An 18,561-nucleotide genomic window follows, 5' to 3' on the forward strand; every position below is an offset into this window, starting at 1 on the left:
CAGGGATACCTGAGCTGTGTCCTGCATGTCCCCAAGGCTCAGGGACACCTGAGCTGTGTCCTGCACGTCCCCAAGGGTCAGGGACACCTGAGCCCTGTCCTGCATGTCCCCAAGGGTCAGGGACACCTGAGACCTGTCCTGCACATCCCCAAGGGTCAGGGACACCTGAGCCCTGTCCTGCACATCCCCAAGGGTCAGGGACACCTGAGCTGTGTCCTGCACATCCCCAAGGCTCAGGGACACCTGAGCTGTGTCCTGCATGTCCCCAAGGGTCAGGGACACCTGAGCCCTGTCCTGCATGTCCCCAAGGGTCAGGGACACCTGAGCTGTGTCCTGCACATCCCCAAGGATTGGGGACACCAGAGCCCTGTCCTGCATGTCCCCAAGGGTCAGGGACACCTGAGCCACGTCCTGCACGTCCCCAAGGGTCAGGGACACCTGAGCTGTGTCCTGCATGTCCCCAAGGGTCAGGGACACCTGAGCTGTGTCCTGCACGTCCCCAAGGGTCAGGGACAGGGAGTGGCAGCACGGGCAGAGCCCGCGGCCCCGGAGCTGAGGGGTCACCAACCCCTGTGCCCTGCCCTGTAGAAGGAGCTAACAGCAGGCCTGTTAGCTAAAAGAGCGTGAAGAAGCCGAGAAGTAACAAGAAGCTGACAAAGAGCTCTCTCCAAAGCTGTAACCCAGGAGACCGAGAGAAGAAAGATAAGAGAACCTTGCAGCTAGATGAAGTAGTTTTAGAAAGTCAGTTAAAGTCACTATAACTTTTCACCAATACTATTATGTTGACTTATTGTAGCCAATAGCTAGAGCAGAAAAAGCATAAACAATTAGAAAATGTATAAAAGCCAGCCATGTTCAATAATGAAGAGTTGCCAACTGAAACTGCTTGCAGTCTCTACTTTGTGTTGAGACCGCCTCGAGAACGACACTGCCCGAGGGAAGGGGCTGTCACACCCCTGTCCCAGGTGACAGCACGTTCCAGGCTCCAGCTCCTGCTCCAGGGGCCCATCCAACACCCAAGGGAAGGGGCTGTCACACCCCTGTCCCAGGATCCCAGCTCCTGCTCCAAGGGCTCCATCCAAGACCGTGCCCAGGTAAGCGGATGTCACATCCCATGTCCCAGATGAGACCACACTCCAGGCTCTAGCTCCTGCTCCAAGGGCTCCATCCAAGACTGTGCTCAGGTAAGGGGCTGTCACATCCCATGTCCCAGGCTCCAGCTCCTGCTCCAGGCCCCATCCAAGCCCAGAGTGGCACCTGCACCCGTCTGTGCCCAGCGAGGGCACCGGCAGCAGCAGCAGCAGCCCCAGGCCAGCACAGATGCCATCCCTCACTGGCAGTAGCCGTGCCCAGGGCTGGGCACAGCTCAGCCCCGCGGCGGTGCCAAGGGATCCGTGGCGCCAGACAAACCTGTTCTGTCCCTGCCATCCTGTTACACAACCCGCAGGTGAGGGCAAGGCAGCGGATGGAAAATATTTGGATTCCAGTGAAGCATTTGATCCTGTCTGCCACCAAGCCGTGAGCTCAGCACGAACCCAGCCAGGCACAGGGGGGCACAGGGGGGCACAACCGTGTGCCCCTCAGGCACTGCTGCCCCCTCAGGCCATCCTGGGCCATGGAGAACCAGCAGAGCAGGGGCAGAGAGCAGCAGGGCTGCCCACTCACCCAGGAGAAGCACCTGAAGCAAAGTAGAAATTTTCCAGAGTAGAAATCTATTATAATCTAGGTGAAATGCACATTTTGAGTTAAATCTGTAGCTTGCTGTTTAGCCTGACTGCCTGGTCTCACAGAAAACCTGTGCTCAGAGAAACTGCTTCAGCTGAAGGACAAGAGATAAGGGGTGGGGGAAAGGAGCAGCCAAAGCAAAGCAACCTGACTCAAGAGTTCTTTCTGATAAAGAAGAATTAGCAGCAAATGTCACTCAAAATCAGTAGATTGAATATGTATGAACCTACTGTGAAATAGCATACATATGTATTTGAGAGAGAGATTTAAAATAATCTGAAGTCCCCAGAAGTACGCATGTCATTTTAAAATATGATTCCCACACGCGTCCAGGGTGGTAATAAACATACCAGCTTTACAACTGCACAAAAGCTGTGGAGTTTGTTTGTTTGTTTCTGCAAGTCACACCCCAGTGCGTGGCTGTGCCCGGGCCTGGGAGAGCGGGCAGGGAAACTGAGTCAGGGACAGCCCAGCGGGGTGGGCAGTGCCAGAGCTGCCCCAGTCAGGGCAGGAAGGGCACCCACAGCACCCAGCCCTTCTCCAGGAACCCTCCCTGTGACAGAACCATCAAAGTCCAGGGTGGTGTGGGTGGGAAGGGACCTCAGAGGTCACCTCGTTTCACCCTGCCATGGCAGGGACATCTCCCACCAGCCCAGGTCACTCCAAGCCCCATCCAGCCTGGGCTTGGGCACGTCCAGGGATCCAGAGACAGCCACAGCTGCTCTGGGAATTCCATTGCAATACCCTAACATCCTCATGGGGAAGAATTCCTTCCCAAAATCCCATCCATCCCAATATGTATCACTGCTCCCATTGCAACACCTCACCATCCTCATGGGGAGGAATCCCTTCCCAAATCTCATCACAGTATCTAACAGCGCACCCACTGCAGCATCTCACCACCCTGACAGGGAGGAATCCCATCCCAAAATCCCATCCCACTATCTCACACTGTTCCCATTGCAATACCCCACCACTCTCACAAGCAGGAATTCTTTCCCAAATCCCATCCCAAATATAGCACTGCTCCCTCTGCAACACCTCACCACCCTGACAGGGAGGAATTCCTTCCCAAATTCCATCCCAAATCTAACACTGCTCCCACTGCAGCACCTCATCACCCTCACAGGCAGGAATTCCTTCCCAAAATCCCATTCCCAAATCTAACACTGCTCCCATTGCAACCCCACCACTCTCACAGGCAGGAATTCCTTCCCAAATCCCATCCCATACCCAGCACTGCTCCCTCTGCAACACCTCACCACCCTGACAGGGAGTAATTCCTTCCCAAAATCCCATTCCCAAATCTAACACTGCTCCCATTGCAACCCCACCACCCTGACAGGCAGGAATTCCTTCCCAAAATCCCATCCATCCCATATCTAAAACTGCTCCCATTCCAACACCCCACCACCCTGACAGGCAGGAATCCCTTCCCCAATCCCATCCCATACCCAGCACTGCTCCCCGTGGGAGGGTTGGCAGCCTCTGCTTCCCTGCGTGCCCACGGCTGCCCTTCCCTGCTGCCCAGCAAACACTGCCCTCCCTGTTCTCGTCCCTGTTCTCCGGCAAGGGGACACCCGAGTATTTTTCCACTGGCCGAGCAGGGCCAGGGCAGCTCCTGCAGGGGCAGCAGCAGCAGGGTTGGTGTTTATTTCCCGGCTCCCTGCCCTCACCAGGGCAGCCCCTGCAGGGGCAGCAGCAGCAGCAGGGTTGGTGTTTATTTCCCGGCTCCCTGCCCACACCAGGGCAGCTCCTGCAGGGGCAGCAGCAGCAGCAGGGTTGGTGTTTATTTCCCGGCTCCCTGCCCACAACCAGGGCAGCCCCTGCAGGGGCAGCAGCAGCAGCAGGGTTGGTGTTTATTTCCCGGCTCCCTGCCCACACCAGGGCAGCTCCTGCAGGGGCAGCAGCAGCAGGGTTGGTGTTTATTTCCCGGCTCCCTGCCCACACCAGGGCAGCTCCTGCAGGGGCAGCAGCAGCAGCAGGGTTGGTGTTTATTTCCCGGCTCCCTGCCCACACCAGGGCAGCCCCTGCAGGGGCAGCAGCAGCAGCAGCAGCAGGGTTGGTGTTTATTTCCCGGCTCCCTGCCCACACCAGGGCAGCTCCTGCAGGGGCAGCAGCAGCAGGGTCAGCAGGGTCAGCAGCAGGGTCAGTGTTTATTTCCTGGCTCCCTGCCCTCGCCTGCAGCCAGAGCTGGCAGCGATGTTTGCTTTACCCCCTGGCCCTGCTTGGCCCCAGAGGAGACATGAGCGTGGTGACACCTCAGCCCAGCCTGGGGAGGTGACACGAGCCTGGGGTCATGCCAGCACTGCCCTGGGAGGTGACACCACTCTGGGGTCACCCCATGGCAGCCCTGGGAGGGGGCACAGGCCTGGGCTCATGGACAAGAGCAGCCCAGGGAATCCTGCAGAGCTCCAGGACACACATCCCTGCTGGAAGGGCAGCCCAGGGAGCTCCAGGACACACAGCCCTGCTGGGAGAGCAGCCCTGCAGAGCTCCAGGACACACATCCCTGCTGGAAGGGCAGCCCTGCAGAGCTCCAGGACACACATCCCTGCTGGGAGAGCAGCCCTGCAGAGCTCCAGGACACACATCCCTGCTGGAAGGGCAGCCCAGGGAGCTCCAGGACACACATCCCTGCTGGAAGAGCAGCCCAGGGAGCTCCAGGACACACATCCCTGCTGGGAGAGCAGCCCTGCAGAGCTCCAGGACACACATCCCTGCTGGAAGAGCAGCCCAGGGAGAGCTCCAGGACACACATCCCTGCTGGAAGAGCAGCCCTGCAGAGCTCCAGGACACACAGCCCTGCTGGGAGAGCAGCCCAGGGATCCCTGCAGAGCTCCAGGACACACAGCCCTGCTGGAAGGGCAGCCCAGGGAGAGCTCCAGGACACACAGCCCTGCTGGAAGAGCAGCCCTGCAGAGCTCCAGGACACACAGCCCTGCTGGGAGAGCAGCCCTGCAGAGCTCCAGGACACACATCCCTGCTGGGAGAGCAGCCCAGGGAGCTCCAGGACACACATCCCTGCTGGAAGGGCAGCCCAGGGAGCTCCAGGACACACATCCCTGCTGGAAGGACATCCCAGGGAGCTCCAGGACACACATCGCTGCTGGGAGAGCAGCCCAGGGAGAGCTCCAGGACACACATCCCTGCTGGAAGGGCTGCCCAGGGATCCCTGCAGAGCTCCAGGACACACATCCCTGCTGGAAGAGCAGCCCTGCAGAGCTCCAGGACACACATCCCTGCTGGAAGAGCAGCCCAGGGAGCTCCAGGACACACATCCCTGCTGGAAGGACATCCCAGCTCAGCAGGCTCTGAGGGAGGAGCAGTGGCCAGCAGGAACCAGCCCAGCTGGGAGGAACTCAGGCAGATTTCCGTGTTCTTGCCCCGCTGAGTAGCTGAGCCCTGAGCAGAGCAGCTCCAGGAGAGGCAGGAACCCCTCAGAACCCCTCAGTGAGCAGTGCCAGCCCTGCAGGAGCTCAGCCAGGTTTGCCATGCAGCCTGGATTGCCAAGCAAACTGTATTTGCCCTCTGTATGGCAGTTTTCTTCTGTTCAGTGGGCAGTTTTCCTTATCTCCCGCACAACCTGGGAGACATCTGCTGATAACAGCCATTGAATGTCACTGCATGGCTGATAAGAACTGCAGCATCCCACTGGGAGATGTGAGCCCAGAGGCGAGAGCCAAGCATTCCCAACTGAATATAATGTGGTGATTCTGGAACACCAGCACAACACCAACACTGCAGCCAGATTTCCAGCTGAACTTCTATAGGATCCCTGCTCCAGCAGAACTATCCCTGACACTCCAGCAGCCACAATTCCAATTGGACTTTTCTATAGGATCCCTGCTCCAGCAGAACTATCCCTGACACTCCAGCAGCCACAATTCCAATTGGACTTTTCTATAGGATCCCTGATCCAGCAGAACCACATTTGACACTCCAAAAAAACTGCAGCCACAATTCCAATGGGATTTCTATAGGATCCCTGCTCCAGCAGAACCACCCCTGACACTCCGGAAGGGCTGCAGCCACAATTCCAATGGGACTGCCACCAATACCCTGACCCACAGGGTGTCAGGCTGTGTTCTAACTCTGTCGGTGGTGTTTTAGTTCACTGCATTGTTTATTTTTTTTTCTTCCCTATTAAAGAACTGTTATTCCTGCTCCCATATTTTTTGCCCAAGAGCCCCTAAAATTAAAAATTATAACAATTCAGAGGGGGGAGGTTTTACATTCTCCATTTCAGGGGAGGCTCCTGCCTTCCTCAGCACACACCTGTGTGTTCAAACCCAGACAAGCGCTCAGGGCAGAGCTGAGCCGCATTCCAGGAGCTTCACCCAGCCCGGGACAGCCCAGCCCGGCACGGAACACGAACCAAACCCTCCGGGACAGCCGAGGGCTCGGGTTACAGCACAGGAAACGCAGGAAGGGGCACGGAGGGGGCTGGAGCCGGCTGCAGCTCAAACAAACCCATCCCCCTGGGAAAGAGAGGGAAAGGGCCAAAAACCAGCGTGGATAAAGGCAGGAAAGGGAAAAAAAACAGGGAAAATGGCAGGAATTGTAACGCGGTGGGAGGCGGGAGCACAGGGGGAACGGGCTGAGAGCTGGGGGTAAAGGAGCTGCAGCCTGGAATCCCTGTGAAAAACAGGGATAAAGGAGCTGCAGCCTGGAATTGCTGTACAAAACAGGGATGGGATAAAGGAGCTGCAGCCCAGAATTCCTGTGAAAAACAGGGATGGGATAAAGGAGTTGCAGCCTGGAATATGTACAGGATTGAGGAGCTGCAGCCTGGAATTCCCATGGAGAACAGGGACAGGATTAAGGAGCTGCAGCCTTAAATTCCTTTCAGAACACGGACAGGGATTGAGGAGCGTGTTCCTGCATGAAAAACCACAATTCCTGCGCTGAATCCTCTCAGCAGGCTGACGTCAGCCCCTCCCCAGCAGCCAGAACAAGGCTCGGGATTGTTTCGGCCCGGGAGAGCTCCCCGAGGATTAAAGGCTCGGTGAAATGCAGAGCACGGCACGGCGAGAGCAGCACCAGGGCTCCATCCATCATCCATCCATCATCCATCCGTCCATCCATCCATCCATCCATCATCCATCCATCCATCCGTCCATCCATCATCCATCCATCCATCCATCCATCCATCCATCCATCCATCCATCCATCCATCCCTGCTTTGTCCACGGAAGGTGATGGGGAAGACTCCAAAACCCAGCACAGCCTGGGCTCAATCCGGGCTCCAAACCCGGCACAGCCTGGGCATGATTTGGGCTCCAATCCCAGCACAGCCCAGGCTCAATCCATGCTCCAAACTTGGCACAGCCCAGGCTCAATCCATGCTCCAAACCTGGCACAGCCCAGGCCCGGTCCGGGCTCCAAACTCGGCACAGCCCAGGCTCAATCCATGCTCCAAACCCGGCACAGCCCAGGCTCGGTCCGGGCTCCAAACCCGGCACAGCCCGAGATCCATCCATGCTCCAAACCCAGCACAGCCTGGGCTCAATCCATGCTCCAAACCCAGCACAGCCCGGGCTCAATCCATGCTCCAAACCCGGCACAGTCCATGCTCCAAACCCAGCACAGCTCGGGCTCAATCCAGGCTCCAAACTGGCACAGCCCAGGCTCAATCTGTGCTCCAAATCCAGCATAGCCTGAGATCCATCCATGCTCCAAACCCAGCACAGCCCGGGCTCAATCCATGCTCCAAACTGGCACAGCCTGGGCATGATTTGGGCTCCAAACCCGGCACAGCCCAGGCTCGATCTGTGCCAGAGCCGTGCTGGGGACAGAGCTGCACCGTCTGCTTCCAGTAACATTTATCCACTGGTGAGCTCTTGAATTCCATTTCCTTTGGTTCACCCTCAACTGGGGTGTCCCAGAGCCCCCATTCACGGCACAGCCAGGGTGAAACCTCCACTGTCCTCAAGTGTTGGATATTAACCCTAAAGTCTTGGATATTAGCCAAAATTCTTGGATATTAACCCTAAACTCTTAGATATCATCCTAAATTCTTGGATATTAACCTTAAAGTCCTGGGTATTAGCCATAATTCTTGGATATTAACCCTAAATCCCTGGCTATTAACTCTGAAGTCCTAAACCCTATTAACCCTAAATTTTTGGCTATCATCCTAAATTCTTGGATATTAACCCTACATTCATGGATATCACCCTAAATTCTTGGCTATTAACCCTAAAGTTCTGGATATTAGCCAAAATTCTTGGATATTACCCCTAAATTATTGGCTATTAGGCCTAAATTCTTGAATATCACCCTAAATTCTTGGATATTAACCCTAAATTTTTGGATATCATCCTGAATTCTTGGATATTGACCCTAAATTCATGTATATGAATTCTTGGATATTACCCCTAAATTCTTAGATACCATCCTAAATTCTTGGATATTAACCCAAAAGTCCTGGATATTAACCCTAAATTCTCAGATATCATCCTAAAATCATGGATATTGCCCCTAAACTCATGGATATCACCCCTGAATTCTCAGCTATTAACCCAAAACTCTTGGCAGCTCCCCTGCGAGATGCGCTGAGCTGGGCAGGGTCACCCCAAACTTGCCCTGCAAGGTTCCCCCGGGGCAAACAGAAGCCAGGGAGGGCAGGACAAGGGAGGGATGGCAGGAAGGGAAGGAGGCAGGGATGGCAGGAGGGGAAGGAGCTGAGCCCTGCAGCTGATCCCTCTGTGCTGGAATGGCTCCTCACAGCTCCTCTCGGCTCCTCACGGCTCCCTGGGGACAGCTGGCAGCAGAGCAGCTTTCAAAAATAACCCCGTGGCAGGAATTGCAGGGCTGGAGCCTTCCCAAAGCCTTCCCCAGCGTGGAGCCGGGATCTGCTGCCAAGTGCGACCTCATCCATGCCTAAAAATGGGAACCCCCGCACTGCCGGGATCCCAGCCCTGCCTCCCTCCCTCCCAGCGCTGCTTTTCCATGCTTTGTTTTCCTTTTCCCACCCCGAACCTCCCCCCTGCCTCTGGCTGGTTTTTAACAGCATTTTATGTTCATTAAACGCTGCCTCAGCGTTTCTGCCCCGCGTTTTCTGCTGCTGGTTTTTCCCTCCTCTCACCCTCCTGGAGGAGTCAGAGCTCGGAGCTGGGGAGCCCCAGGATGGTTTGGGTGGGGAAGGGTCTGTAACACCCCCAGTGCCACCCTGTGCTATGGCAGGGACACGTTCCATGGGCAGGGACACGTTCCATGGGCAGGGACACCTTCCATGGCACCAGGGACACCTTCCATGGGACCAGGGACACCTTCCATGGGCAGGGACACCTTCCATGGGCAGGGACACCTTCCATGGGATCAGGGACACCTTCCATGGCCAGGGACACCTTCCATGGGACCAGGGACACCTTCCATGGGCAGGGACACCTCCCATGGGCAGGGACCTTCCATGGCACCAGGAACACCTTCCATGGCACCAGGAACACCTTCCATGGCCAGGGACACCTCCCATGGGCAGGGACACCTTCCATGGGCAGGGAAACCTTCCATAGTGCCAGGGACACCTTCCATGGCACCAGGAACACCTTCCATGGCCAGGGACACCTTTCATGGGACCAGGGACACCTTCCATGGGCAGGGACACCTTCTGTCAATCAGGGACACCTCCCATGGGCAGGGACCTTCCATGGCACCAGGGACACCTTCCATGGCACCAGGGACACCTTCCATGGGATCAGGGACACCTTCCATGGCACCAGGAACACCTTCCATGGCACCAGGGACACCTTCCATGGGCAGGGACACCTTCCATGGGCAGGGACACCTCCCATGGGCAGGGACACCTTCCATGGGACCAGGGACACCTTCCATGGAACCAGGGACACCTTCCATGGGCAGGGACACCTTCCATGGATAGGGACACCTTCTATGGACCAGGGACACCTTCCATAGGCAAGGAAACCTTCCATGGGCGGGGACACCTTCCATGGGACCAGGAACACCTTCCATGGCACCAGGAACACCTTCCATGGCCAGAGACACCTTCCATGGCCAGGGACACCTTCCATGGGACCAGGGACACCTTCCTTGGGCAGGGACACCTTCCATGGCCAGGGACACCTTCCATGGGACCAGGGACGCCTTCCATGGGCAGGGACACCTTCCATGGCACCAGGGACACCTTCCATGGGCAGGGACACCTTCCATGGGCAGGGACACCTTCCATGGCCAGGGACACCTTCCATGGGACCAGGGACACCTTCCATGGGCAGGGACACCTTCCATGGGTAGGGACACCTTCCATGGACCAGGGACACCTTCCATGGACACCTTCCATGGACCAGGGACACCTTCCACGGGCAAGGACACCTCCCACTCTCCCAGGTTCCTCCAAACCCCAGTGTCCAGCCTGGCCTGGAAAACCTGCAGGGATCCAGGGGCAGCCTCAGCTGCTCTGGGAATCCCATCCCAGCCCCTCCCCACCCTGCCAGGGAACAATTCCTCATTCCCAATCTCCCATCCAGCCCTGCCCTCTGGCACTGGGAGCCATTCCTTGTGTCCTCTCCCTCCTGGGAGCCATTCCCCTGTCCTCTCCCTCCTGTCCCCAGTCCCTCTCCAGCTCTCCTGGAGGCCCTTCAGGCCCTGTAAGAGCTCCAGGATCTCCCCAGAGCTCAGTTTTTCCCTTGAACCCCCCAGATCTGCACCCCACAGGATTTCTGTGCTGAGAATCAGAAGCCCATCCCATCCCGGTCCCTCTGGGTGCCCCATCCCTTCCCTCACTCTATCCCAAGCCTATTAACCCTATTACCCTAAATTTTTTGACATCATCCTGAATTCTTGGATATTAAACCTAAATTTTCGGATATAATCTAAATTCTCGGATATTGACCCTAATTTCTCAGATATCATCCTGAATTCTTGAATATTAACCCCAAATTCTTAGATGTCATCTTGAATTCTTTGCTATTAACCCTAAATTTTTGGATATCATCCTGAATTCTTGGATATTAACCCTAAAATCCCAAAGCAAATCCCACACTGAAGCAGCAGCAGAACCACGAGCAGGGGCCAGTTCCAGGCTGACTCAGAGGAATAAATCACAGGAACAATTTTAAATTTCCATCCATGAGCCCCATCTGAGCACTCCCACCCCAGGGAAGGGCTGCAGGAGCCCAGACCTGTCCAGAGCAGCCCCAGAGGGGCAGAACTGACAGGTGGGGATGGGGAGGGGGTGGAAATCACAGCCTGAGCCCAGGAAATGGGACAGACAGACAGACAGACAGACAGATGTGGTGGGAGCAGCAAACTCCTGCTGGTCACAGCCCCCTTTCCCGGGCAAACTGGGGGTTTGGGACCCCAAAGCAGCAGGGATAAACCAGACTGATAAACCAGGCTCACCACAGCCCTGCCCACACCAACAGAGGCACAAAACCTCCCAGAAAAAGCAGAAAGCCAAATTTATTCTCCCTTCTGCTCATAATCTCCAGGGTGGGTGGGAAAAGCAAAGGAGGTCACAGAGCGCCGGTGCTCCCAGGTGGGAAATGGTGTGCCAGCAGCAGTTCCCAACCAGCAGCTGTAGTATATGGCAGGGATAATTCATGCTATTAATGTATAAAATATTGTAAAATCCAAACTATGTCTTTTGACCATCCTGGCCGGGAGCAGCGTCTTATTCATATACATCTAGTTCCCGGACTTTGTTGAGATAACATCGGGATTTTTAACGTAAGAATAGCGGCTTCCAGGCCGATAATCGTTGGCTTCCCCGAGTTGTCGGGTCCACCTTGGAAGGGATTATCGCCCTGCTGATTACATCTGTCGAGATAACCAACGGTGCCATCCTGATCCATGTGAATACATGGCTTCTGCGGTGTCGACTGACAACACCGAGACACATGGACTGGATCTTTGTCCACCTCTGCACATGGAAATCAACAACGATGCATGTGAAGAGACACAAAGAACATTCGGTCATCTCTGCCTCGGGCAGAATAAACTGTATAAAACCTCGCTGCAAGAAGCAGCATTTGTGAACAGGGGACACTCTGACGCTCGGAGTCAGATCCATGTTCACCCGGTGCTGACCCCAGGCTCGACGCTGACTCTTTTGCTGTGGTGGTTTCAAAGACCAAACTTCAGTCTCGCAGACAAATTAATAAATCTTTGCTAAATTTTTGATAATTTTGGCTCACAATTTGATCATTTATAACAGCGGGAAAAGCAAAGAGGTCATGGATCAAGGCTGAGGGAGCCCCGGTGCTCCCAGGTGGGAAATGGTGTGGTAGCAGCAGCTCCCAACCAGCAGCAGAGCTCTGACAGGGGCAGGGCAGGGCTGGGACACTGCCAGGGACACGGGGCTGCTCCTCTGTCATGGGTGTTCACAGGGGTCCCAGGATGAGGAAAGGGACGAGGACCTGACTCCATGTTTCCGAAGGCTGATTTATTATTTTATGGTATATATTATATTAAACTATACTAAAAGAATAGAAGGAAAGGTTTCATCAGAAGGCCAGCTAGAATAGAATATTAAAGAATGATAAAAAAGGCTTGTGGCTCAGAGAGAGAGTCCAAGCCAGCTGACTGTGATTGGCCGTTAATTAGAAACAACCACATGAGACCAATCACAGATGCACCTGTTGCATTCCACAGCAGCAGATAACCATTGTTTACATTTTGTTCCTGAGGCCTCACAGCTTCTCAGGAGAAAAAACCCTAAGGAAAGGATTTTTCATAGAAGTTGTCTGTGACACTCCACCAGAACCCCAAGCTCTGCCCACCGGGACCCCGATGGCCCTGCCCTCCAAACCCCAGTTCTGAGGGTCCCACACAGGGCTGGACCCCTCTGAAAACTGATTGGGGAAATAAATAATGGCAGTGGGGCTCCAGCAAGAGCTCCCTGTGGGGACAAAGCCCAGCAGAGCTGAGGGTGGATCTGCAGCGCCTGGCTCCTTCCTGCAGGTCACAAACACCTGGGCATCTGCACAAACACCTGTGAACCTGCACACAAACACCTGGGAATCTGCACAAACACCTGGGAATGTGCACAAACAGCTGTGAACCTGCACAATCAAACATCTGTGAATTTGTACAAGCATCTGTGAATCTGCACAAAGAAACACCTGGGAATCTGCACAAACAATCATCTGGAAACCTGCACAAACATCTGGGAACCTGAACAAACGTCTGGGAACCTGCACAAACACCTGGGAACCTGCACACAAACACCTGGGAATCTGCACAAACAGCTGTGAACCTGCACAAACACCTGGGAATCTGCACAAACATCTGAGAACCTGCACACAAACACCTGGGAATGTGCACAAACACCTGTGAACCTGCACAATCAAACATCTGTGAATTTGTACAAGCATCTGTGAATCTGCACAAAGAGACACCTGGGAATCTGCATAAACAAACATCTGGAAACCTGCACAAACATCTGGAAATCTGCACAATCAAACACCTGGGAATCTGCACAAACATCTGAGAACCTGCACACAAACACCTGGGAATCTGCACAAACACCTGGGAACCTGCACACAAACACCTGGGAATCTGCACAAACACCTGGGAATGTGCACAAACACCTGTGAACCTGCACAATCAAACATCTGTGAATTTGTACAAGCATCTGTGAATCTGCACAAAGAAACACCTGGGAATCTGCATAAACAAACATCTGGAAACCTGCACAAACATCTGGGAATCTGCACAAACACCTGGGAATCTGCACAAAGAAACACCTGGGAATCTGCACAAACACCTGTGAACCTGCACAAACATCTGTGAATTTGTACAAGCATCTATGAATCTGCACAAAGAAACACGTGGGAATCTACATAAACAAACATCTGGGAACCTGCACAAATACCTGGGAATCACACAAACACCTGGAAATCTGCACAAACACCTGAGAACCTGCACAAACATCTGTGAATTTGTACAAGCATCTATGAATCTGCACAAAGAAACACGTGGGAATCTACATAAACAAACACCTGGGAATGTGCACAAACACCTGGGAACCTGCGCACAAACACCTGGGAATGTGCACAAACACCTGTGAACCTGCACAAACACCTGGGAATCTGCACAAACACCTGGGAACCTGCACAAACACCTGGGAACCTGCACACAAACACCTGGGAATCTGCACAAACACCTGAGAACCTGCATAGCTCCTGCACAAACCTCCTCCAGCGGGCAATCACGGAGCATTCCTGCTGCTCTGGCTCTCCTGGTCAGGTCTGGGCATGGCAGCACCGCTCCAGAAAGTTCGTGCATAATTCAGTACGGAAATCCTCAATAAACATCAATATTGAACATCACTGTTTGGCACTGAAATCCTCACCATTAAACACCACTGGTTGTATGGCATTGAAATGCTCATTAAACATCACTGGCATTGAAATCCTCACCAATAAATGTCACTGTTTGGCATTGAAACCCTCACCATTAAACATCACTGGCATTGAAATCCTCACCAATAAATGTCACTGTTTGGCATTGAAACCCTCACCATTAAACATCACTGGCATTGAAATCCTCACCAATAAATGCCAAACTGTTTGCTTGGCATTGAGATCCTCACCATTAAATATCACTTTGGCATTGAAATCTTCACCATTAAATATCACTATTTGTTTTGGTACTGAAATCCTCAGCATAAAACATCACTGCTATTGAAATCCTCACCATGAAAGATCACTTTTCGGCATTGAAATCCTCACCATTAAACATCCCTGGCACTGAAACCCTCACCATGAAACACCACTGACACTGAAACCCTCACCATGAAACACCACTGGCATTGAAATCCTCACCAATAAATGCCACTGTTTGGCAATGAAATCCTCACCATTAAACACCACTGACATTGAAATCCTCACCACTAAACACCACTGACACTGAAATCCTCACTAATAAACATGTTTGTTTGGCATTGAAATCCTCACCATGAAACACTGAAATCTTCACCAAAAAATGTCACTGTTTGGCAATGAAATCCTCACCATTAAACATCACTGACATTGAAATCCTGACCAATAAACACCAATGGCATTGAAATCCTCACCATTAAATATCAATGGCATTGAAATACTCACCATTAAACATTGAAATCCTCACCAATAAATATCACTGTTTGGCATTGAAATCCTCACCAAGAAACATCACTGACATTCAAATCCTCACCATTAAACGTCACTGTTTGGCATTGAAATCCTCACCATGAAACACTGAAATCTTCACCAATAAATGTCACTGTTTGGCAATGAAATCCTCACCATTAAACAAACTCCACTGACATTGAAATCCTCACCAATAAACACGTCTGTTTGGCATTGAAATCCTCACCATGAAACATGACTGTTTGCTTGACACTGAAATCCTCACCATTACACATCGCTGGCAGTTGAAATCCTCACCAATAAATGTCACTGTCTGGCATTGAAATCCTCACCATTAAACATTGAAATCCTCACCAATAAATATCACTGTTTGGCATTGAAATCCTCACCACTAAACATCACTGTTTGGCATAGAAATCCTCACCTTTACCCATCGCTGGTTGGCCAGAACAGACAGAAGGAATTTCCACAATATCCCTGCTAAACCTCCCCTGGCCCAGCCTGAGGCCATTCCCTGTACTCCTGTCCCTGTTCCCTGGTATCAGATCCCAAATCCTCCCGGCTGTGCCCTCCTGTCAGGAGCTGTGCAGAGCCACAAGATCCCCCCTGAGCCTCCTTTGCTCCAGGCTGAGCCCCTTCCCAGCTCCTCCAGACCTTCCCAGCTCCATTCCTGTCTCTGAACTCTCTCCAGCTCCTCGATATTCTCCATTTCACGAGGGTCAGGGTCAAGCCCTCGGTGTGGGGAAGGCGTTTTACAGAGAGGAGGAGGGAGCAGGAGCAGGGGAAGGGGGTGTGGAAGCACCTGACAGTGCTGAGGGATAGAGCAGATGATCAGCCAGGAGGAGTTATCAACCAGGAGTGATCAGCCAGGAGCAGGGATCAGCCAGGAGCAGGGATCAGCCCCAGGAGCAGGGATCAGCCAGGAGCAGGGATCAGCCAGGAGCAGGGATCAGCCCCAGGAGCAGGGATCAGCCCCAGGAGCAGGGATCAGCCCCAGGGATCAGCCCCAGGAACAGGGATCAGCCCCAGGAGCAGGGATCAGCCCCAGGGATCAGCCCCAGGGATCAGCCCCAGGGATCAGCCCCCAGAGCAGGGATCAGCCCCAGGGATCAGCCAGGAGCAGGAATCAGCCCCAGGGATCAGCCAGGAGCAGGGATCAGGAGCAGGATCAGCCCAGGGCAGGGATCAGCCCAGGGATCAGCCCCAGGGATCAGCCAGGAGCAGGGATCAGCCAGGAGCAGGGATCAGCCGCAGGAGCAGGGATCAGCCAGGAGCAGGGATCAGCCCCAGGAGCAGGGATCAGCCCCAGGAGCAGGGATCAGCCAGGAGCAGGAATCAGCTCCAGGAGCAGGGATCAGCCCCAGGAACAGGGATCAGCCAGGAGCAGGGATCAGGAGCACGGATCAGCCCCAGGAGCAGGGATCAGCCAGGAGCAGGGATCAGCCCCAGGAACAGGGATCAGCCCCAGGAGCAGGGATCAGCCCCAGGGATCAGCCCCAGGGATCAGCCAGGAGCAGGAATCAGTAGCTCAGCAAAGCCCAGCCTGGGAATTCAGGCCGGGAGATGCAGCCCTGGGCTGAGCTGAGCGCCGGGGCCAGTGCTGTCCCGGGACAGGAGAGATAAGGGGCAGATAAAGGGTTTGGCCTTGGGGACAGGGGTGATAAGGAGAAGATAAAGGGTCCGGCCTTGGAGACAGGGGAGATAAGGGGCAGATTAAAGGTCTGGCCTCGGGGACAGTGGAGATAAGGAGCAGATCAAGGGTTTGGCCTTGGATGGGCCTTTCCCCTCCGGGCTCCGGCAGTGCCTGTGGTCTGTCCATCCCCCAGCAGAGTGTCTGTCCCCCAGCCCCGTGTCCATCTCCCAGCCCAGCGTCTGTCCCCCAGCCCCGTGCCCGTCACCCAGCCCCTGCCTGGGGCCAGGATTCACCTCCGGCTCTGCTCCCTGTTCTGGGGGCCCTGGCAGGCACAGGGTGGCTCCAGCCCCATTTTTGGGAGTCACTCCTGGTGCTGCAGCCTGGCATAGGAAGATGAGCTGAGCCGTTCTCTGGAGAGGAGGAACGGCGCTCTCCAGCCCCGACCCAGCACCGGTGACCGGCACGTCCCCGCTCCCGCAGGAGCTCCGGGGTCACCGTGCTGCCACCTGCGGGGCTGGCACCGGGCACAGCTCCGGGACCCGGCCCCCAGAACCCTCCGGTAGCCTCCAGCGGCCCCGCAGGGCGGTCACCGGCTGCCCAGCACGGCCGGTCCCACCGGAACCGGGGCCGCGGGACGGGCCTGGACTGACCCGGGGCTCTCCACACCAGGGCTCCCCACACCGGCGCACGGCGAGCCCAGCTCGGCCTCCGGTACCGGGACACGGTGAGCCCGAGCCCTGCCCCAGACACCCCAGAGCAGGGCAGGGTGAAACGCGAGCCCTTGCAGCCCGCACCAGCAGCCGCACCGGGCACGGTGAGATCGGCTCCCCACGGCAGGCACGGAGAGATCGGCTCCCCGGGCACGGTGAGATCGGGTCCCCGCACATCTGGGCACCGTGAGATCGGCTCCCCGCACCGGCACAGCCCGCACCGAGACACGGCGGGTTCGGCTTCCAATACCGAGACACGGCGGGCTCGGCTCCCCGCACCGAGACACGGCGGGTTCGGCTTCCAATACCGAGACACGGCGGGCTCGGCTTCCAACACCGAGACACGGCGGGTTCGGTTCCCCGCACCGAGACACGGCGGGCTCGGCTTCCAACACACCGAGACACGGCGGGATCGGCTTCCAAAACCGGTACAGCCCGCACCCAGACACGGCGGGCTCCGCTTTCCACACCGAGACACGGCGGGCTCGGCTCCTCATACCGAGACACGAATCGCCGTGGCATGGCGAGCTCGGCTTTCCTCACCGGCACAGCCCGAGCCGGGCATGACCGAGCTCGGCTCCCCGCTCCTCCGGCTGTCCCCGGGGACTCGCTCCCCGCATCGCCCTCCGGCCGCGGCCCTCGCCGTGCCCCGCACAGCCCGGTGGCCCCGTCCCCATCCCCGGGATCCCCGTCCCCATCCTCGGCATTCCCATCTCCTCTCCGGCCTCCCCCCGCCCGGCGTTCCGCGCTCCCACCTGCTCGCGGCGCTTCTGCCAGCGGCCGCAGGGACTCTCCTCCAGCACCTCGCTCTCCTCCTCGCTCTCCTCCTCCTTCTCCTGCGCCAGCCGCGCGTCCGGCTCGGGCACCGCCATCCCCGCCGCGATCCGCGCTCCAAGGGCTGTGCCGAGCTGTGCCGGGCTCTAGTCCGACCCGATCCGCTTAGATCCGATCCAATCCGACCCGAACCGATCCACTCTGAACCACCGCGAGCCGAGCTGATGCGCGCCGAACCGAACGGAACCAAGCCGAAGGGGGCGAACCAGAGCCAAGCCGAGCCGAGCCGAGCCGCACCGCAGCGCCCCGAGCCCCACCGCGATCTGCCGGTGCCGTGCGGGGCCGGCCCGGGCTCGTCCCGCCCCGCTCCGGACGTGCGGCCGCGCACGCCCCGCCCCGCCGGGAGGGGCTCCCGCACCGGCGGCAGCAGCTCCCGCACCACCGGCACTCCCGGCAGCGGCTCCGGCATCCCCGGAGGGGCTCCCGCACCCCCGATAGTCCCCCGCACCCCGCACCGGGCTCGACCCGCCCCGGGGCCGTCCGGTTCGTGTCCGTGTCCTGCCCCGCCAGCAGCCGCCGGTTGCCCCCTTCCGGGGCCCGGGGGCTCGTCCCCACCCTCGGAGAC

General features: G+C 56.1%; 1 protein-coding gene across 1 annotated transcript in view; it reads right to left on the reverse strand.

Annotated features, from left to right (window-relative positions):
• The window catches only part of NRBP2 (nuclear receptor binding protein 2), a 40,531-nt gene extending 22,282 nt beyond the window's left edge, over nt 1-18,249 (reverse strand). The window contains exon 1 of the mRNA XM_064706841.1: nt 17,918-18,249. Within this exon, the coding sequence (XP_064562911.1) occupies nt 17,918-18,034 (117 nt within the window). The 5' untranslated portion in view covers nt 18,035-18,249. The remainder of the gene's footprint in view (nt 1-17,917) is intronic.
• Between the last annotated feature and the right edge of the window lie 312 nt (nt 18,250-18,561).

The sequence above is a fragment of the Zonotrichia leucophrys genome, chromosome 2 (genome assembly GCF_028769735.1).
Source record: "Zonotrichia leucophrys gambelii isolate GWCS_2022_RI chromosome 2, RI_Zleu_2.0, whole genome shotgun sequence".
Lineage (NCBI taxonomy): Eukaryota > Metazoa > Chordata > Aves > Passeriformes > Passerellidae > Zonotrichia > Zonotrichia leucophrys.